General features: G+C 40.2%; 3 protein-coding genes across 8 annotated transcripts in view; 1 reads left to right on the forward strand and 2 right to left on the reverse strand.

Moving 5' to 3' along the window:
- The window catches only part of pdlim7 (PDZ and LIM domain 7), a 40,915-nt gene extending 34,531 nt beyond the window's left edge, over nt 1-6,384 (reverse strand). Inside the window, exons 1-2 of one of the 3 annotated variants that reach the window (XM_061685434.1) lie at nt 6,077-6,382; nt 1,638-1,736 (exon numbers count right to left, since the gene is read on the reverse strand). In XM_061685434.1, coding sequence (XP_061541418.1) covers nt 1,638-1,733 — 96 coding nt within the window. In that variant the 5' untranslated portion in view covers nt 1,734-1,736; nt 6,077-6,382. Of the gene's footprint in view, nt 1-1,637; nt 1,737-3,201; nt 3,331-6,076 lie in introns of those variants that run through there. The other 2 variants (XM_061685435.1, XM_061685436.1) reach the window with 2 other exon arrangements.
- A 958-nt stretch (nt 6,385-7,342) lies between these two features.
- Nucleotides 7,343-15,891, forward strand: cltb (clathrin, light chain B). 4 transcript variants are annotated; one of them, XM_061685439.1, is made up of 7 exons: nt 7,343-7,442; nt 7,644-7,794; nt 8,360-8,406; nt 9,401-9,518; nt 9,637-9,748; nt 11,054-11,107; nt 13,512-15,891. In XM_061685439.1, the coding sequence occupies exons 2-7, from the start codon at nt 7,644-7,646 to the stop codon at nt 13,681-13,683; spliced, it is 654 nt and encodes a 217-aa protein (XP_061541423.1). In that variant the 5' UTR covers nt 7,343-7,442; the 3' UTR covers nt 13,684-15,891. The 4 variants fall into 4 exon arrangements, with proteins under 4 accessions (XP_061541423.1, XP_061541421.1, XP_061541422.1 ...); XM_061685438.1 differs by having other exon boundaries at nt 7,350-7,447; XM_061685437.1 differs by having other exon boundaries at nt 7,349-7,794.
- On the reverse strand, nt 13,772-21,975 carry higd2a (HIG1 hypoxia inducible domain family, member 2A). Its single transcript, XM_061685442.1, has 2 exons — nt 21,755-21,975; nt 13,772-18,261 (listed from the first exon to the last, which is right to left on the reverse strand). Exons 1-2 carry the CDS (start codon nt 21,927-21,929, stop codon nt 18,095-18,097), a joined length of 342 nt encoding a protein of 113 aa, XP_061541426.1. The 5' UTR covers nt 21,930-21,975; the 3' UTR covers nt 13,772-18,094.
- Between the last annotated feature and the right edge of the window lie 527 nt (nt 21,976-22,502).

A 22,502-nucleotide genomic window follows, 5' to 3' on the forward strand; every position in this document is an offset into this window, starting at 1 on the left:
ATGTACTGACAAGACTGATGATGTTACACCTCAATGGCATCCCCCTTACAAAACAGTGTGACTCATGCAGTACTGCATTGTGTATGTGTGTGTGTGTGTGTGTGTGTGTGTGTGTGTGTGTGTGTGTGTGTGTGTGTGTGTGTGTGTGCGCGCTTTCTGGCAACCACTAGTAAATTGGGAGTGCAGGCAAGTTATTGTGCACTTATAAGGCCAGGAAAGTGGCTGCTGTGCTTCTCAATAGTAGGTTATAGGGTATTTGCAAGCCAGTCACTCAAGAAGAGGTTGAAAACCGATGACAGCATGTCCCTGTGGGCCACTAAAAATGATCATCAATAGTCAGGCTTTCAAGCTAGAACTGGAAAAAAAATAATAATAAATTGGATCTCTGCCTCGACGCTCCACCGGCACCATGCTTCCAGCACCGTCGATGTTTCCACACAAACTTTTCTCAACAGACGCACGTACCCAGTTGTCGCAGAAAAAAGTTGGTGCAGTGATGACGGCCAGTGAGGAGAAAGCCACACACAAAACATAGCCAAAGACATAGGATGTCAATTGTCGAAGCTTTTGGATCATTTTAAGTAGAAAAAAAATAACTAAATAACTAAATTAAAAAAGACGAAAATAAAGTCCCATGCATCTACTATGAAGTGGTGCTAATGTACAAAAGCAGCACATCAACGAGGATTTAACATTTACACAGAAAACATCCACATTCAAAATCCAGCTCGACATCGTCTCCACCAACGGCGCAAGGTAACGTTTTTGTTAACTTAGCTAATGTAATATACCCCACCATCGTGACAGTTACAAACTGCAGTGTATTTTAGATATGTTATTCACTTTGCAGTGATGCTGATGCTTTGTGTGTGTGGGTGCCTGTTGCACATTCACCCACTCACAGTTGTAACTGTCATGACTTCACAGTAGAGTTTACAGTCGCGGTAAAACTAGCAAGAGCATAGTATTTAAAGGCAAAAAAAATTAAGAAATATCTTGTGTGGATTGATGTTATTTTCTTGTTTTGTACTGCATGTTTGAAATACACTTCAATCACTCAATATTGGTCACTTTTGAATACAACACCAAGAGCGTCAGACATTTAACTGCTTGAAAACCGGTCGTGTACTTTTTAGGGAAACAAAAGCAATATAATCAGGCTTCTCCTGTGCTCGTATCCTCATATAACCAAGAATTATATATAAGTTTATGTGGTCCTCAAAAGCAAATCATGTGTGTCAACTTCCATTATTCTGTAAAATACTGTATCATATCTGTATCAAAATTTCTTGTCCAATAGTTGAGCAAACTATTATCCTTAACCATTTAAAAAACTAGTTATCCATCAATTTGTTGTGTATATTTAATAATATGATGAGGCAATTAAACATTTACAGTATTTGGTGTCACAGTCATAACGTCCTTCTAAGGGAAAACCTAACTGCAAAGTGGCCAGCGATAAAAATGAGTTTGACACCCCTGCAGTTTAGCCAATTACTGTAGAAGTCATTTTTCAATTTTAAAACACCGAAAGATATACCAGTACAAGACCAAATTCTCTGAACTCTGAATTCTGTTAACATCCCTCTGGTAAAAAATGCAGGTACGGTATATACAAAAAATAAAATGAGTCTTACCCTTGACACGGTGAGGGGCATGCTGAAGTCTTTGCCACCCTGCAGCCTGAAGCCCCATGGCGCTGGGCCACTGAGGGTTACAGAGTACACGTTCATAGCCTTTGGAAAAGACAAAAAGGCAAACAATGTTACTTCCTGAGATAGGCCTGCAAGGCTATGCGACCTAAAGTTGTGTATGTTTTCTTTCAGTCCACATGTTCAAATTAAGGATGGGCACTTCTCAGTTTCCTTGATCAAACTATGGGACAAAGCAAAAATCAGTAAATGGATTGTTATTTTTATATATTATTTTTAAAAGGAAGGCTTTTTAATTTTCTGATCTCCTGTTTTCATATCAGTGTTGTATTGAACAGGTGAATGCCACCAAGAGATCTTTTCATAGCATGAATGTAGCTCAACTTCCGACAGTTGATATCATGTTGTTCTCTTTCGTCTCTAGTTGAGACTGAATCGACAGCACCTCTGTTGCAGCCAAGTAGTGCATTCCATATAGCCTAAAATGCTTCAAGTCACGATTAATCACACAACTGACAGAATTCTTGACAATCAATTATTATGGCCACGTCTCGTTTTAATTTACATGTTGGGGGATATAATATGTTTTTAACAGAAATGTGTTTAATGCATCCAATGGAAGAATTCCCCAATATGGCTTCAGCTCTTTACATAGCATAAATAATACAACATTAGAATAGGCACGGTGGGCGACTGGTTAACACATCCGCCTCACAGTTCTGGGGAGTGGGGTTCAAATCCCGGCCCCGCCTGCGTGGAGTTTGCAAGTTCTCCCCGTGTCTAGGTGGGTTTTCTTCGGGCACTCCGGTTTCCTCCCACATCCCAAAAACATGCGTGGTAGGTTGATTGAAGACTCTAAATTGCACGTATGTGTGAATGTGAGTGCGAATGGTTGTTTGTTTCTGTGTGCCCTGCGATTGGCTGGCGACCGGTTCGGGGTGTACCCCACCTTCCGCCCGAAGATAGCTGGGATAGGCTCCAGCAGCCCGCGACCCTAGTGAGTATAAGCGGTAAAGAAAATGGATGGATGGATAGAATAGGCACTTACACAAACAGACATTTTGCTGGTTTTCCCCTGTGCCAGGATCTGACGTGAACATTCATATTTTGAGTGTAATATCATATGAGTGCAATACACCAGGCACACTGTCAGCATGAATCTACTGCATAACAATAACAGCGGTGACATTTAACAATCAGCTCCAATTTCAACATAACATAGAGTACAGACAACAGATTTCATTGAAAGATAACCCCTGTAATGATCCATGTAATCATGAAACACTGGCCCTTGTGCAAAATGAAAACTCCTTTTGACATTTTGAAATGGTTCACATAATCTGTCTTGCTGTTATTAGATGAGGACAGCTGTGTTAAATCTAGTCCCTGACATTGGCTGACATGCTACTAAATAACTAACAATTTTGAGAGCTCAACTTGAGACGAAGAGCTACGTCACTTGCCGTGGGGTTACAGCTGTGCAACTAACCTAACCTCTGTACCTGCTCTTCATTGCATCACCTCACCCAAACAGTACTACAAGACCTACCTTGTCCTCAAGGGCCGGCCCGTAGCCCAAACCTGGGAGAAAGCTAGAGAATCACTTAGCTCGGTCAAGCAAGCAGAGCCTCACTCTTGCTGGCAAAGCCTACCCCCCTAAACTTTGTAGCTGCAACTCACTCCTTGGAGGCTATATAAGGAATGTAAAACTACACCAAACTATTTCAGCCCAACACCCACATGAGTCACAGGGAGGAGGGAGGAGGCGCGTGGGGGGATAGGACGACGTCAACTGCCCCTGTACTCTAACAAATGACTGTTAAGTTGAACTAAGTGTCCCACCCCTCAAAAAAAAAGGTTTTAAATGCTTGTGGGGCAGCCAAAGGCCCACAAGTGAAGAGAGGGCAAGAAGACGTAACATTCCTTCTGGACGACATAAGGCACAGCGCAACCAAACCGGCAATTATGACATGACAACAAACCTTTAAAACAACAGATGGAGTCACTTGGAGAGGAATCATAAACTAAATCTGAAGAATGAATATAAATATTGAACAGAACTCTTTTTGCCTAGTGCTGCAGTTAACAAACACAAAAATTGGGTACAACAGCATCACTTTGAGGGCTAATTCTAATATATTAATTCCTTAAATAGTGGCCTAGGCCCTATAAAAGACACTTGATTAAATAAAAGCACCACATTTTTTCCCCTCAAGAAAAAAAACAACAGGTGGTACCTCTTGGAGGCTTTAATTGTCTTTACTATGTCTGATACAATACATACACACATACATACACACACGCGCACGCACACACCGCTAGAAAAGTAGACATGGCATTTGTAAAGCTTAACTTTACAGCGCATAGCAAAACAAGTATTAATCCATCCATTTTCTATTCTGCTTATGCTCACTAGGGTCACAGGTCAGCTGGAGCCTAGCCCAGTTGTCATTGTACACCATGGAGTGGTCGCCAGCCAATTGCAGGACACATACAGTATAGGCTAACAACCATTCCACTCAGATTCACACCTATGGACAATCAGGGATCTATTTTCATAGACAGCGCATCTGCAGTGTGGTACACATTTTAGAATAACTATATAAATTTAAGGAATAATTTTCTGCAATTTATAAATCACTAAAATAAACTTATAGTTTAGGGCTGCTGGCACGAAAGGTTTGCAAACATGTAATCCGATTTTCTCATCAACTCTCACTTTGTGACAGGCAGTTGCCAGCTGACAGTCACTTGCAACATTTTAGGGCCGTGGCTTCCAACATAATCTCTTGTTACATAATGTCTTAATATAATGTCCGATCTTACTCTTACACTAGTGGCCGCAACTTGCCTTCAAGTAGTTTAAGTCTTTGGCTCAAACCACATCTTCTACAGAATTAATATTTGGGTTAGTTACAAGTCCGATAAGGCAGCTTGGACAAAGAAGATAAAAAATTAAAATAAAAAATAAAAAATAGTCATGAAATTTTTATTTTACCATTCAAATAGAATGAAGTTTCAGAATTTCATGTTTTAGTAAGATACCACTCTGTGTAGTCCTGGTATCCATAACCTGGTCTGTTTTAGGTGTTTGCTAATCATAATCAGCCATGCTATATAGTCGGAATACGTGTGTTTAAATAAGATGTTACTAACCTCAACTACCCAAAGTTTATGTTTACTACAAGAGCAATTCACGACATCTTATGGTTTACTGGTAGTTTACTTCCAAGTGAATACACGCTATAATGTACAGTCATTGAAGGCAACACATGAAGCTTTCTTGTGATACACTAGTAAGTACATACTTGATCAAATCGAAACAGTTTTCCAACACACAGACTTGTGACAAAGTAGTAGTAGATTATATTACATTGTATTAGGGCCACTTATATTCTTCCTTCACTAAGAACTTGATTCTTGTAATATTACAAGAAAGTAGTTGAAAGTACATCACTTTTTTTCTCAAAAATATACGTTTATTCTCGTTATTTATGACTATTTTATCCCAAAAATAAAGGACATTTTATCTTGATATTTTTTTCTCAAAAAATAACATTCTATTGTTCTTTTACGTATTAATACTTAAATCTCAAAAATATACAAAGATATGACTTTACTCTCGTATTATTGTGACTTTAATCTAAAAAATATACAACTTTATTCTTGAATACGATTTTAATGTTGAAAATATGCACCTGTATTCTCGTATTATTACGACTTTAATACGATATAAATGACCTTTTTTAGCAAAAATAAAAAAATGTACTCTAGCAAAATTACATCTTTAATCTTGAAAATAGACAATTATTCAAATGATATTAAGATATTAACCGTGACAATATGACTATTAGCATAACAGTCCGACTTTTAATATCAAAAATATCTCATAAAATTCTGACCTAAACCTAAAAAAATATACAACTTTTTATCTCGAAATATACTTTTTAATTTTATTCTTTTAAAATGTAGTACAATACCACTCTGATAACCACTATCCATAACGTTGTCTGTTTTTTTGTATTTGCTAATTATCATAACCCATACTAAGTAAAAGCCTTTACTAACCGCAACTGCACAAAGTTTTACATTTACTACGAGAGCAAATACAACAGCTTACGGTTTACTCGTAACTACTGTAGTTCATTTCCAAGTGAATATTCGCCAAAAAGTGGTCATTAAAGGCAGCGCGTTCAACTTTTCTCGAGAGCCTATAGTTAGAATTTAATCAAGTAAAAAAGCGCTCCGACACACGATTATGTCAAACTTGTCGTTACTAAAAGTAAGCAGTCGCTCGTAAAAGTTAGCCCGTGTACATGAGAGCCCCGTAACCACAACTGCACGACTGAGAACAAAAGTTGGTTTAAAGTTACACGACAGTCGAGGAAAAAAAAGGAATTCCTAGTTTAACTTCATTACCTTACCTCGAATCCTTTTTTGTGTTTACCAGCAGCAGACGACTGGGTAGCACCGTGAAAAGCTGTCCGAGTGTCGGACTTCCTCTAGGCGGATACGCGAGGAGGAAGCCGCCATGGAAGTCCCGTTGGCTGCCGAGACGTCTTTTTACTGCCCCCAGACGTCAGAGGTCACATGGCCCGCTGCGGAGTCTCGCGCTCCGGGTGGGACACCAGGAAGAGGTCGGTCTTGTCCAATTTTCATGGGTGGCCTGTGGTTAATCCACATCACGGGGAAGATCAACCTACCATAAGAAGAAAAATTAACTGTTCAATTGCATGAACAATAGTGGTACACATCATTACAGATCCTTGAGTTGGGGGCGGATCTAGGATCTGAAATTTAGTGATGAACCCCCAATTAGAATGTTGGCATGATAAAACAAACAAACAAAAAAATTATAATAATTGGCACTTTTGCACGTAAAAAAAAGTCCAACAAAAGAAAAAAACTGAAAGGAAAAAAATACTGCTCTGCCAGACTGAATCTGTAATTTTATGAGAATGAAGATGCATAATTTTGAGATAAAGGGTCACATATTTTCTAGATCAGTGGTTCTCGAACGTTTTACACCAAGTACCACCACCATTACCAACATTAAAGTTCAGTAGTGTTCATCACAAACGAGACAGAAGTTTAATCGTTAAAAAGTAGATTTAATGTTATTGTAAGCCAATGTAATATTATGCACAGGTTGAACTTTTGCATTGCACTTGAATATGGGGGGGGGGGGGGGATTACTTATATATTTATTTAATCAAAATGTATTGCACATAAAAAAAATTACCTAAATAAAAGTTTACAAGGAGTTCTTGAAGATTTAATGCAAATGTATTGTACTTAAAAGTTAAATACAACCGAACTGTACTTGGGCAGTGATCATTCCACACACCAATAGAGGGAGAATCCATACCATTAGTGCCAAAACTGAAGAAAACAAAGCCTGGATAGTGACAGGGGGTCACTGATGGTGTCTTTATAATTATCAGTCTTCACATGGATGAATATCATTATATGCTATTAAAAATAACATAAATAAAGGTAATTTGAGCAATTTTTTGTTTTGTTTTTTTAGAAGTGTCTAGCAACGTGGTAGCCCTTCGTATAAATCAGTACCCAAGTAGCTCAGTTTCAAAAAGGTTGGTGACCCCTGCTGGACTGCAGAAGCAACGTCAAGTACAACGCAAAACTCGGACGAAAGCAGTCGAGAGCAATACACGTGGAAGCCAGGAGATGGAGCCACACAACAAGAAGCTCTGGTCGCCTGTGACTGGGGACTGGCTGGCCGCTTCCATTATCGATGATTGAATCAAATGGAGAAATCATGAATCATCAGTGAGGTCTTTCAGTCGCAGATTGTTTTCACAAAGCCCGATTTGACGGTTGTTGTTTTTTCCCCACTGCCGTTCTTTAGCGCTATCTGTGCCCTTACAAGTGAAATAGTTTTCATTTGTTCGGTTGGTGATTAAACAAAGGTTTGTTTGCCCCGATAACGCACACTTAGCTTAGTTAAACTTGTCAACACTTTTGTGAAAGATGGCTGACAACGGAGCGCACCCGACAGAAGAGGACCCGGCCGCCGCGTTTCTAGCCCAGCAGGAGAGCGAGATAGCTGGTATAGAAAATGACGCCGACGAAGGGTATGGGGTGCTGGAAGAGCCCCCGGAGCTACCGACGAACGACTACGGCAAGTTTCCGATAGCTGAGCTAATAGCTACGAGCTAATGAAAGCGAACATAACCCTACTGGCTAACCGAGCTAACGTTAGCTCTGTGTATAGCTGCCTTACTGTTACCATACTTACCAAACAACAGTGCCAATCATGTTTACTAATATAACGTTGACACACCACGGGTGGTAATGTAGCCATTTATTATCATTAATATAATAATTTATATACGCCGGTTAGCGTAATCGCATCCATGTTGGCTAAATCAATGCCCCCCGTGTAATAGCTTTTTTTTCCAGGGGATAGAGCATACACAGTTCGTCTCGTTACTTTATTATCGTAGACCAGCTCCAGAATTTCATCTATATAAGTAAGAGAAGTGTTTTATCGTTAACTCGTCAAACCGGAAGTCGCGTCCTTCAACAGGCCAGACATCATCAACAGCCCAAACAGGTGCTGCAGCATTTTTGCATGACTTCTCAGTAACAGGACAGGACGGCGACAGTGCAGCAACCAAGTGACATTGAATACACTCTAAAAACTGCATCTAATATCAATTGTTTTGTTTGTGTCATGATGTTAGACTCTTTTGGGGAGGAGCAAGCCACAGTGAACGGGGATCTGTTTCAGGTAAGTTACAGCAAGAATAATAAAGGATGTCATTTTAAATCCAGGTAACTGGACTCTTCTTAATTGTTGAATATGTTTAATTTTTTCATCCAAATAGCCTGTCCATTTTTACATCTTAGTGGCATTGCCCTGTTTAGGTCTCTGGTGGGTGTGTCCCATTGTTGTTGCAGTCAGGTGTGCTTGGTGGGTTACCTTTTGTGTAAAAATGGGCCTAGTGGCTTGTTAGTAACCAATATACACACAGTGAGACAATATTTAGGGGAGAGATGTCAGAATGTGCTTTTAAGAAGGGTTCGGTTATATTTCGAACCTCCTATGTTTAAAGAGAGCCTTCCCTTTTTGATAGGTGACTTATTTCGCACCTCCCTCAAACAATCTATCCAGAATTTTGACATATTTGTCCTGAAACGAGTATCCCTTCTATTTGAGGTACAAATGAACTGTTGACTCTGGACCCAAAGATGTTGCCCTCCTTTGTTGTGCCATGCTGTAGGTGTAGGGGTTGCTTGTTCTCTCCAATGTATAAGCCACTGCTGAAGTGGGAGTAATAGTCATGAGTAAGTCTTCAATCTTAACCTTCAAGTTTTGAGCAAGTCCCAAGTTGCTACGACAAAAATCAAGCAAGTGAACTCGATTCTTTTATGAGATGGCCTCTGCACTCTGCATTAGCATACTGGTGGGTCGCTAGGTTTAGGAATTACGTGCACCACACACACAAAAAAAAAACTTTAAAAAAAAAATTAAAAACTAATTGCACACTATCTTGAAAATGCAGGTTTTCAAATGTAAACAGGCAAGGCATTAAGTTTAAATCAAGTTTGAGTCTCAAGAATAGCATGTCAAATTCATGTTGAGTCTTAAGTTTTAGCAACATCCCAAGGCTTAAAATTGGCGACATAAGTCTGATTCAAGTGTAGTCATGCACTTTTGTTTTAAAAAAAGAAGCATGGTGTTGACTGCTTTTGTAATGGACATGTTTCCTGTTCTCCAAAAGGAGTCCAATGGGCCCACGGATAACTACGCAGCCATCGCACAGGTGGATATTCAGAGACAAGAACCAGAAAGTCTACAAAAGTGGAGGGAGGAACAGAAAGCACGTCTTGAGGCTTTAGGTGAGTCAATGAGCAGCGACGCTGCTGCTTGGTGGACATCTGGTGATCATTTTGCGCTTTAATCTTCAGTCATTATGCTGTAAATAATTGTTTCGTTCTTCTGATGCACCTGAATAAGACTCTGCATCCAAGGCAGCAGAGGCTGAATGGAGAGAGAAGGCCAAAAAGGAGCTGGAAGACTGGCACGTGCACCAGAGCGAGCAGATGGAGAAAAACAAGGCCAACAACAGGTTAGTGGTATCTGAAATGTGCACTTGTTGGCATGCTGACAGCCCATTTAGGAACCAATAGTAAAATGTCTGTTCCATAATGAAGCTAAAATGAATCCAAATCATCATTTAACTGTGAGGCAAAGAAACTCTCACAGCAACTTTTGTTGCTGCCCATATAATGAGATCTGGAGCGAGAGTGGTAATGGAAGACATAGCATTTTCAGAGGTCTTTCCTCTACTTTGGTTACTTCATTTAGTCAGAGTGGCAAAATATTAGTAACATCACAACAGTTATATACTACAGTTATTACACCAGTGCAATAAACACACATAGTATGCCTCTAATGTTGGGGCCAGTGAGTGTATATGACTGTATGTGTATAAGATGTAAAATAAAATAACATGTACAGTAGCTTTAATGAGACTTTACTAGATCAGGCTTCTGCTGGCTATTTAGCCGCAATGTTATTGTGCACACTGTGTCCCAAATTTCTGTAAACAGTTGTATGTTATGATCATGAGCGTGTGTTAAGTGTCCCCACTGCCACTCTGCTAATTAGAAGACTCTGCAAGCTGCTCTGTCTAACCTCTCCTCCTTCATGTGTAGAATAAAATCACAAAAAGAATACTCTGAATGTTAATACAGGAAATATTACCACAACAGTAGCATACTTTAGGCAGGTCCCACAATAATGAACAATACTTAGATTTATAATTATACTGTACAATATCTTATGTTAACAGGTTGTAGACTGAGTAGACCTTAAAATATACCGTATGTTAACGAAGTACAATATAATACATAGGTCCTTTCGTTGAAAGATTAATAACAACCTAGTTGCTTGTTTTGCTATTACTGAGCATGTCGGTGCATGTCAGATTCTTAGAGAGAGAGAGAGAGAGAGAGAGAGAGATAGATATATAGATATATAGATATATATATATATATATATATATATATATATATATATATATATATATATATATATATATATATATATATATGTATATGTGTGTGTGTGTGTGTGTGTGTCATTTTGTTATAGTGTGGTGTTGCTTTTTTTTTTTTTTTGTTTGGTCTATAAAGTTAACATGTCCTTCTTTCCCTCCAGACTCTGCCCAAGTCTGCTGCGGTATCACTTTGCATCCATGACTTGTGTTTTCCCCACAAATTTCTGTTCACTAATTCAATCTCAGTTGTTTGACTATCCCTTCTTTAGTCGTAGAAATAGAGTCCAACATGTGTTTGCCTGTTGTGAGACTGACACTCTTCTCCCTGTCTTCTTCTCTTTCCTGCTCACTTGGCCTTGCCTGTCAACTAAGGATTGCTGACAAGGGTTTCTACAAACAGCCCAACTCTGATCTAATAGGTTTTGTGTAGGTTTAGAACTCTTGTGCTTTTTAATGTTGAATGCACCCACCCTCCCAGCACCCCTAACTCCCTTTCACCAGACACATCCCCCAACACTAAAAGTAGCAGAGTGTTATCAAATTCAAGGCCCACGGGCCAGAGCCAGCCATCCATGTCATTTTGTGTGGCCTATGAAAGCTTGACAGTTTTTCCTTTACTCCTGTTCAAAAGTAGTAATCATTATAAAGTGATAATACGTAATTCAATGCAGGGGCCATTACGTGTTTGGGCCCCGCATAGAAGATAGAAGGTAAAAGGGACAAGAAGTGGAAAGTGCTACACGCTGTAGCCAAGGGGAGGGCAAACCTTTGTAGTGAATACCACATTTGATTTTTTAAAAGGACAGGCGGGCAAGATGAAGTCAAAATAAATAAATAAAACATTACAATGTGTATGTAACATAATTTGAAATTATTTTTTTAAATTTTATAAATACTTTTATTTTAATAATGAAATTATTAAACCCATTTTTTAAAAAACGAATTCAAAATTATATGTTGTGAAATGAACCAGTTGTTTAATGAGCTAAATGAATAAAACAAATAATACATTCATAAATACATTTTATGAACCAATTAAGCAAAAAAAAAAAGCAAAATTAAGGCAAGTAATTTTGTAATATAACATATAATGTAAATGCTCGGTGGGCCAGATGAAAGAACTGTGTGGGCTATATGTTTCCTGTGGGCTATACTTTGACCACCCCTGCACACACAACTAGATGTAAACAAACACAGTGCAGCTCATATTCTGGCATCATAGTTGTTTTCGGCAGAATGTCAAGCTTGTGAACTCATAAGAATCGGTGTCACACTCCAACGCATGTGAAGATCAGTGGAGCATTATTTAAACAACTTCCAGCAGCATTTAAGCAGCCTCTTCAGATCATAAAGCTAAAGCAATGGACAAATGCCATAGATGTTTTTATAGCATAATAATTAGAAATGTATGTAAGTGGGTGGTGACCAGTCCAGGGTGTACCCCACCTCTTGCCCAAACTCAGCTGGGATAAGCCCGTGACCCAAATTAAGACAAGTGGTATAGAAAATGGATGGATTTCTATATGACATTGACTTGTGTTACCAACCAAAATGAAGGTAGCAAAATACAAAGATGCCTAAAAAGAATTAAATGTTAAACAAGCGTGAAAGAAAATGGATGGATGAATTCACTGTTCAAACTGTTACTGTTGCACTTGCCTATATCTTTCGTTTCCTGAAAAGACAAACTACTGATTTTGCACTCCCCCCCTCCCAAAAAAAAAGCAAAAATTTAAAAGGATGTTTTATTTTATTATTTTTATTTATCACAAATGTTAACACAAAAGTTTTTTTTTTTTTTTGCTCTTTTTAATGAATGTGAACCAAATTATGGCCTTAAATGAAGCACTGCGTACTAAACCATGATTCTGGGCATAACATTCTACCCATAGCATTATACATTTATGTGGTTTCACCATTCTAAATGGCCCGTGAGGGTAACCATACTACGATGTGGCCGATGAAGAAGTTTGACACCCCTGGTCAATAAAGATATTTTTGGTTTTCGAGTAGGGATAGACTGATTATCGGCCAGGCCAATATCCGGCATTTTGACGCTTATCGGCATCGGCTTGTTTTCTTTAAATCTGGCGGCCGCTAAGAGATCAATTTAAAACTTCAAGGAACTATTTATTTATTCATGATTTAAAATTTCAGTTAACATTATTAAGAAACGCTGCTTTAGGGAGTAGTCTATGAGCTCCGCTAACCCCTTGCTGTATTTTTCAGTATTTCCTCTTTTATATTTTGTGCCAATCGGCGGCATTCCTGGACTCCACACTTTCGAGCGAACGGGAAAAGACATAGCATATACCTGAAATTATTTCCAGTCGATAGGGCGTGGTCGCTTGTCTCCCATTTGTAAAGCGCAAACATATTATTTTGCATTTCTGTAGCAGAAAATAAGCGAATAATAATTGGTGTAAATGGGGGGAAAAAATTGCAGCAATCTTAACCCGTCTGTCCGAGGACCCCTTAGCTGCCCAACAAGGTGCCTGACATAAAATACACTTAAGTTCACCACCGTCCGAACAATGCAAGCACAAAACACAGCAATAATAGGGAATTTACAACAGTTGCCTCTTGGGAAGAGTCCTTCTCCCCCCCCCCCCCCCGTCACTGGCATAGATAGATGAAGAAAGGCACAATTTTGTCGTAAATAAAGAATTTTTGGACCTGTTAAGTGAAATTGGAACATAAAAACCTGCTAACTTGTCTTAGATGAGCTACAACATGCTGTAGGGATGACAGATCATTTTGGCATGTGTGGCGTAATGTGAAAGTTTGCATGTAAAAGCTTGTGTTTTAACACAGAGTTTCCTGTCCACAGAGCGTCAGAGGAGGCCTTCCTTGCCGAGAGCGACTGCGACGGCCCCGCTTCGGCGTGGGAGCGCGTTGCCCATCTCTGCGACTTCAATCCCAAGACCAACAAGCAGGCCAAGGATGTGTCCCGAATGCGCTCCGTGCTCATCTCACTCAAACAGACCCCTCTCGTCCGCTAACGGGACTCGCTCGCACTAACTTTGCCTTTTCACTTGTAACCAAACCTCAACATCAGAAGAGTTTGTAATCCCCCTTTTTGCAGAAAACTCCCAATATAGTGTACGTATAACAGTGGTTCTTAATCTGGGTTCAGTCGAACGCCAAGGGTTTGATGAGTCAGTCTTAGGGGTTCAGCAGAGGTCAAGACACACACATTGTGTGTGTGCTTGCGTGCATCTGTCTGTAAAGACCTTTTCACACTGCACTTGCTGTAGCCGTTCGCAACGTGTTGTGAACGAACCCATTATGTATGTACTGCGAGGGTGCGACGACAGAACACCGTGGTGCGCCTCGAGTTGAACAATCAACTCGGGAGCAGCGTCACTGTGATGCCTCATCCAATAGGAGAGGAATTTACAGAGGGATTTCAGAGTGCTAACAGTAATAGACCAACAAGCGGGAAAGGGAGCCATGCTACTTCCTGGTGGGTGGCTAAGCAACCACTTCCAAATATGGGCAAGCTTGCACCGGAGCACCGTAGTCCCTGCCAAAGCCATTGAAAACAAAGTCTGGACACTCTTGATCATCTCACCACACTGGTCTGCATTGGTTAAATACACATCACATGGTTAATGGATGCCATGTTGTTTGTATTCCCAGCATTGCCTTGCATTAGCCTTGGACAGTTTTTGGCCTTTTTAAGTGGATTTTTGACAATTTTTCAAAACAATTGTGTGGCTGTAAGCAGGATAAGCAGAGTAGATGCATCAAAAAAACACCGCCCCTGTAAGGTAAACCCTATATTAATTAAATGTTAATTAACCAAGCATCAAGCACAATTACTTTAAAGGGATTAATAATAGTTTTTTTAAATAGGGGTGCTCACAAATGCACGCCTTGTACTCTTCTGACAGCCTTGGTAAAGAAAAACATAGAGCTGATTTCTTTCATAGTTCACTACCTGGCCATGATGATAATCTCAGATTAACATGAACTATATAAAAAACAATTTTTAGATTTCTGTGGAAACTATCCTACTTACATATGGTAAATTTTGGAAATAGTCGCATTGCATTGCATGGCAATGTTATGTCAAGCTGCGTAACAATAAGGCACAGTCCAGACTTGGTTTTCTATGGCTTTGGTCCCTGCATCCTGTCCTGCAGTGAACACCAAGAAAGCCAAGTACAATGTGAAAAGGCCTTGACACTTCAGAACAACAACACTCTCAACCTTTCAGTGTCACCAAATCGTAGTGTGTCCGCTGATTCAAAGCCCTTGAGATGCTCATAGTTTGTTACAAAGTATCTTTGCAAACAATCCTTTTCAAGGATGATATACATAAAAACAAAAAAAGGAACAGACTTTGTTACAAAAAATGATAGTGTGACACTTGCAGTAAACTTTCATTGAGGTTTCTTTTGTGTAAAATTCACGTATTGTTGGTTTTGTTCTTGGAACACTGATTTTGTGTCCAACTGATGCGTGGTTTATTTTGTGCAATAATGAAAGATTGCTGTTTTGCATGTTATCATTTTATTTTACCAATTACGAAGGGTTCGGTGAACACGTGTATGAAACTTGCGAGGTTCAGTACCTCCAACAAGGTTAAGAACCACTGGTATGTAACCTTTCAACGTCTCTTGTTCCCTCTTTTATTGGAATCTTACTCTTGTGGCACCATGAAGGACTGCTCTTATTATTAAATTAAGGTTTTATCATTACTGAGGAAAATACTGTTACTATTAAGTTAACCATTTCTTACCTTTTTAAATTCTGTTCATTTTGGTCACTTTTAATGCATGCCTCTGCCAAGGTTTTAAATGAATATTTGTATTTTTTTAGCTCATTCTGTCGTCAGATACTTGCAGATTGTAACCACATATGCCTCTCAAGAATGCAGAACCACAACCTTGGGAATGTTTGTTGTACCCTCTAATAGTTTGCCAATAGGGTTTCAATATATTCTACACACTTAGAAGCTGAAGATAAATTGGACAGTTCAAAGCAGCAGTAACAATATTCCCCAGCCAAACAATTTTGCTATTACTGTACATCGAAATTCACAGGCTTGAGCCGCTTTCTCATTTCATCCATGTTTTATACACTGCAAACAACTCTGTCAAATTTCACATTCTTTCACGTGTTGCCTATTTGGATATTATGAAAGATGAGGAAAGAATGTTAAAAGGGAATTGGTCAATAAAAAAATAGACTAATCACTTGTACTTATTTGTCTTGGTATATTCTCCTAGTTTTGTCACCCGTTGAGTAAAATGCTTTCACATACAGGTGTATCTAAAAGTTAGAATAGTGTCAAAAAGTGAGTTTCATTTGAAAGGTTTTAACTGATTCACTACATGCATTGGATAATACTTTTTGAAACCCAATTCCTACCTAATTTTTGTATTCAAAATCTTTTTTTTTTGTTTGTTTCTTGAGATAATTCAGAGTATTAGTTCACTGTAAGCTATAATGAAATTTTAAGATGTTAACGGTTTGTAAAGAATCTGAGTTTCACTTTTTGAAATTTACTAAAATAAGTTTCCACTATCCTAATTTATTGTGATTTACAGCTTGTGGTTCTGGTAAAATGTGTGGGTTTATTTGCAACCATGTATATCCACATAGCACTAGCAATATTATTTTAAGTCTGAAACTACAGTGCAATATCCAAAGTCAAACACCCCAAAATTGGTATAAATTGGAGTTCAACCAAAATTTTCAAGAAAAAAAAATAAAAAGTGCCTCAAAAAGTTAAACTAAACCATCGTGTGCCATGATACTGCCTTAGAATGTGAACAATCAAAGGGGAAAAAAAATCTATTTAATACAGTGGTGGCCCAGGGGCCAGATTCGACCCACCACATCATTTTATGTGGCCCGCGAAACCACTTCATGTTTCCACCTAAAATACCAAAATTGCAAATTGCCTTCACTTTTAAACATATTGAGATATTGCAAGCATTTTGTTACCGATGCCCTTTTAAAAATAAATTAAATAATACCGTCGTCGAACAGCGGCACGGTGGGCGACTGGTTAGAGCGTCTGCCTCACAGTTCTGAGGACCGGGGTTCAATCCCAGGCCCCGCCTATGTGGAGTTTGCATGTTCTCCCCGTGCCTGCGTGGGTTTTCTCCGGGCACTCCGGTTTCCTCCCACATCCCAAAAACATGCATGGTAGGTTAATTGCCCGTAGGTGTGACTGTGAGTGCAAATGGTTGTTTGTTTGTATGTGCCCTGCGATTGGCTGGCAACCAGTTCAGGGTGTACCCCGCCTCCTGCCCGATGATAACTGGGATAGGCTCCAGCACGCCCGCGACCCTAGTGAGGAGAAGCGGCTCAGAAAATGGATGGATGTCGTCGAACAAAGTTTTTACTACCTTCTGATTTTAAAAGTAGCTATCCATCAATTTGTGTATATGTAATAATATGAAGCGATCATACATTAATATGGGATCACAGCCATAACGGCCCTCCAAAAGAAACCATAACTACGATGTGGCCTACGACAAAAATTTGTTTGACACCCCTAATATGTCATAACCATTTAATCAGAAATTTAAAGGTTACTTACTTAAAATTACATTGGTTTTTTAATGACATAAATTTGAAGTTAACCAGTATCACGAAAAAAAAATTATATTCAAGGAGGTTCAACTGTATAAGGTTTTACAGCCAAGACACAAATCAAAGAGGGCTGTTCTTTGTTTTACAAAGGTAAATTGGATTTGATCCATTATACTTAAACCAAAGCGTGACCAATCAGTTCCTTTCGCTTTTGCACAGGCCTAAGGATTTACATGAGATGACAATGAGAATGCTCAGAGCTCTGCATAATGATAGTCAACTCAGTCCTGTGTACTATTATGACTTATCTAATAACAGTTTTTCCCTTCAATATAATTATGAACTCTGGCTTCTTCCCACATTCCAAAAATGTGCATACTAGGCATACTGAAGACTATAAATTGTCTATAGGGGTGAATTGTTCGTCTATGTGCTCTGCAAATGACTGGCGACCTGTCCGGTGCGTGACCCACCTCTCGCCCAAAGGCAGCTAGACCCTTTTGACCCTAATGAGGACACATACTATAGAAAAATGGATGGATAATTATTAAATGCCTGCATGACGTATCCGTATTTCCAAAGACACATTTACAATGTTGGATGATTTTACTTACATAATACTATAATTAAAGCATAAGTAGAATAATAGCACAGTGCATACTACATAGTATATCCTGTGTAGGCCACATTTGAAATGAGAAAATCTGTTTCCAAACAATAAATAAGGCTGTCCTACTCATTGTTATCTGGATAATTAGACTGTTAATATACACATTATATTATTCCATTCCTTCAAACAGTCTTTTTTTTTTTTTTTTCTAGATGAATGGAAGATTGCGGTGCTGAGGTTCCACCTCTTCGTCACTGTTTGGGCTTGAGTGCAGCGGCAAAGACGCCGACAACAATGGCGACGACGGTGAAGCCTTGGGCGAAGATGCGGCCCCGCATCAACAACTGCGACTGCCTGGTTTTGCCCTGGTGGAATGCCCGGAGGCCATACATCAGCGCTCCTGCCGTCCCCAAACAACCTGGACAACACAGGAAAGTGGCATTGGCTCAGCACGCATGGCTTCACTGAGTATCAATGAACTGGAACTTATCATGATACAGTATTTAATACGTCACAGACTATTACAGGGGTTCTCAGTTTACGACATACAGTAGTTCAGTTCCTCCGGTGGCGGTGGAACCAAATTTGTACATAGGTTGCAAGGAACACTGACTAACCTAGGCTAACACAGTAAAGTCATAACCTAAGTTAATATTCATCAAAAACACTTCTAAGCCATGAATATTAAACAATCAAATGAAAAACAGAGGTGCGATGGTGAGTACTTATTCTAAATTATTTCATTGGGTGCTGTTTGTGACCTCAAAGTTGGTATGGCAATAGTGTCGGCTAAGTAACTGACTAGCTGTAGTTTCACTTGTGCAGTGGATAAGTAAACCAGCTCCTTGTTTTTACACATTGTAAATATTGGTCTCAATACCCTCTTTGTTAATAATTCTAACTTTTCAATGATACCATCCATCCATTTTCTGAGCCGCTTATCCTCACAAGGGTCGTGGGAGTGCTTGAGCCTATCCCAGCTATCATCGGGAAGGAGGCGGGGTACACCCTGAACTGGTTGCCAGCCAATCGCAGGGCACACATAAACAAACAACTATGCACACTCAAATTCACACCTACGAGCAATTTAGAGTCTTCAATTAACCTACCATGCATGTTTTTGGAATGTGGGAGGAAACCGGAGTGCCCGGAGAAAACCCACGCAGGCACGGGGAGAACATGCAAACTCCACATAGGCGGGGCCTGGGATTGAACCCCAGTCCTCAGAACTGTGAGGCAGACGCTCTAACCAGTCGGCCACCGTGCCGCCTCAATGAGACCAGTCTTTTGAAAATAGGATAAAGATTAAGGAAGTTATGAAAGTTTGAAATTTTGATTCAACAAAAAAAGGTCACACCTAAAATCTCAACCCCCATTGACTTTGCATTAAGACATTCACTGCCATTGACGGCTTTTGAAGTCAAATATCCATGTTAACTGGGAAGGCTGGCAGTGAGGGGAACGAAAGGCAAAAAAAAAATGTCTTCCAAGAATATGTTGTATGTGCCCCCACTAGTCTAAACATGGTATTCTGATTAGTATTGCGTTTGCATTTTTCACCTATTCCTGGGGGTGGCCATGTTGGACAATATAGCACTCTCATGTTACAAGTCCCCTCACGAACGTCACGTGACCAAACCCGTATATCAGCATATCGGGCTCCCCGGGTAGTGTTGTACCGAAACAAGTTCAATGAACTAGTTAATATTTTGTGCGAACGTGAACTGAACTTAGTCCGTTTCTGCCGTTTCATTCTAGCGCCAAAGAACGGTTTTCGAACTAAAGTTTATTTTCATTCAAGAGTGCCAGGTTTTGTTAGGGAATTCCAGGACAACCCCATCTCAGCACACTATATACACGAGCCTTCAAATATGTCAGCCGTTAAACGCTGTATTTGGCAACGGATTCAGTACGGCCATGGCCGCCATTCATGGAAGGCACCTCCCAGCTCTGTGGGAACGCGAGCTGCATTCAGGGACACTGCGTAAATGGGATTGAATGTGTTCTTCGGTGGTTCTTTTGTAATAGAGCACATAATTGTAAAAATTTATTACTGTGAAAATTATTATTTATATCAGAATGCTTTAGTTAAAATTCTGTACGATCACACTGTCATGATATGGAATTTATTTTGTTTTGCAAAATAAAAAGATAAAATAAAAACTTGTTAATATAGCCAGCCATAGCTGCGAGGAATGCAAAGTTATCAATGTCCTTTCACCATCGTTCCTGTCATGCTGAGTTGTGTGTTTTTGTTTGCACATTAAGAAAAAAAAAAAGTTTTGTTTTTGTTTTAATTACTCATTTTTAAAAAAGCCCATTCAAGCAACAAGTTTTTACTCATGTTTTTGAGATTGTATGGTGAAAGCTGCAGCTGGCTGGCTACTAGTGTGGACTGAAAGGGTGGCAACAATGGGGAAATGAAATGCCAGTATTTCAAGGGGAATAGCCCGTCAGCAACATCCATCCATCCATTTTCTTTACCGCTTATCCTCACTAGGGTCACGGGCTGCCGGAGCCTATCCCAACTATCTTCGGGCGGGAGGCGGGGTACACCCAGAAACCGGTCGCCAGCCAATTGCAGGGCACAAAGAAACAAACAACCATTCGCGCTCACATTCACACCTATGGGCAATTTAGAGTACCACGCATATATTTGGGACGTGGGAGGAAACCGGAGTGCCCGGAGAAAACCCACCCAGGCACGGGGAGAACATGCAAACCCCACACAGGCGAGGCCGGGATTTGAACCCCAGTCCCCAGAACTGTGAGGCATATGTGCTATCCAGTTGTTCACTGTGTCGGAATTATGAACTGAACTTCTTCAATTTTGAAATGGTGAACTGAAATGAACTCTGAACTAGTTCGTGGATAAAATGAACTATCAAAACTAACAAGCAAAATTATGGGTTGATTACATGATGGTTTGGACAATATTGTAGTAAGTTTGGGTTCAAACTATCATGTAATCAACCTCTGCCTCCAGTCAAAAAGTCGAAGTCAACCCAGCCGCCACAACTGTTGTTCATAAGGACCACGGCAACGCGCCGGACGTCACCAACGCACCGCGTAGGCCAACTTCAAAATAAAAGTCCCACCTATAATACACAGGACATCAATGCCCTGTTCGGCTTTTCTTTTAAAGTTGTCCTCCGCATATCGTAGTAGGGTTCCGGCATGAACGATCGCCAGCTGCCCTCCAATCCTTGACTGGATGCTGTCCTGACCTCAGTTTATATTGCCATCATACACTGTTGCATCCAACATCAACACAATCAAAACAACCACGTTCAATTGATAATTATTTTAATGCTAATTTATTACACTGCCAGTGACTGCAGGCAGCTAACAGCTAGCTGCCTGAGTGTCCAGCAGGCTCGCAACTGCCGGTGGACTCCTTTTCCGAGGCAGTTTAATTGGTGAAAATGAATCAGCACACTTCCCTTTGATGCTGACAGCCTAACACAGTTCCTACCGATCCATTTATAACAAACTGGGCTTGCTCCAATGAAAGGAGCAACGAGCTAGCTAGCTAGTAGCCACATTAAATGTGACGTCACTTCCTCCCTTTCACATTCTTGCTACTTTTGCACATGGAATGACGTAAATATGGTATCCCGCGATGCGGTGTTCTAAGAGCATTTTTAGAATACTTCGTAGATCCAAGAAAACGGCACCAGATAAAGAAGATACATGTATAAGAGGACGTTTTGACCTCTCGGGTTCACTTGCGCTTTGAGACACTTGTCTCCATTCACCCGAACACGGAGGATTAAGTGCAAGAACTGTCACTGTCAACTGTCATACTTTTGATTGAACCGAAAACCTAGCAAATGAAAAGATTAAAATGACGCTTTGTAGGATTAAAGAAATCATTTCGATTGTACAGCGCAGTCTCTGGTGTAACTCACCTATTGGGACGAACGGGTTGTCCTTTGCTTTCCGCATGAACTTTTCTTTAAAGGTTTCATCTTTGGCCCTCGGCAAAGGGCTGAAGCCCTCGATGACCGGTGGCTGCGAGAAGTCAAACGGGTTGCTTCCCCTTCCCGAGGTTGCTGGTGTCGACGCTTGGTCGGACGCCGCCATGCTTGCTTACCTTCGGGGTGGAACCTCACACGTTCGGCAACTTGACTTCCGTATCGCGCTTCACAATAAAATGCTGCATTCTTTAAAAGTGGGAAATCGGAATTTACCCCACTCGGATTGTACCAGTTCCGACCTCAAAGCGTTCCAGTCGAATGTAAATAAAGATGACCGACCGCGCTAAATTTTTCGTTTGTTTGTTTCGTATATCTGTAAGCATTATATACTTATACAATGGTAATTTGCTTTATGTAAATAAAGTAATATCTTAAATCATAAGCATTTCACCGAATAACTTCATGCAGGCAGGGTCGTCGAGGATGCATGGGAGTTCGCCCAACCAGTCTGCATGTGTTTTGTGGACTTGGAGAAAGCGTTCGACCGTGTCCCTCGGGGGGGTCCTGTTGGGGGTGCTTCGGGAGTATGGGGTATCGAACCCACTGATACGGGCTGTTCGGTCTCTGTACGACCGGAGTCCAAGAGTTTGGTCCGCATATCCGGCAGTAAATCGGACTCGTTTCCGGTGAGGGTTGGGACTCCGCCAAGGCTGCCCTTTGTCACCAATTCTGTTCATAA

The sequence above is a fragment of the Phycodurus eques genome, chromosome 9 (genome assembly GCF_024500275.1).
Source record: "Phycodurus eques isolate BA_2022a chromosome 9, UOR_Pequ_1.1, whole genome shotgun sequence".
NCBI classification, from domain to species: domain Eukaryota; kingdom Metazoa; phylum Chordata; class Actinopteri; order Syngnathiformes; family Syngnathidae; genus Phycodurus; species Phycodurus eques.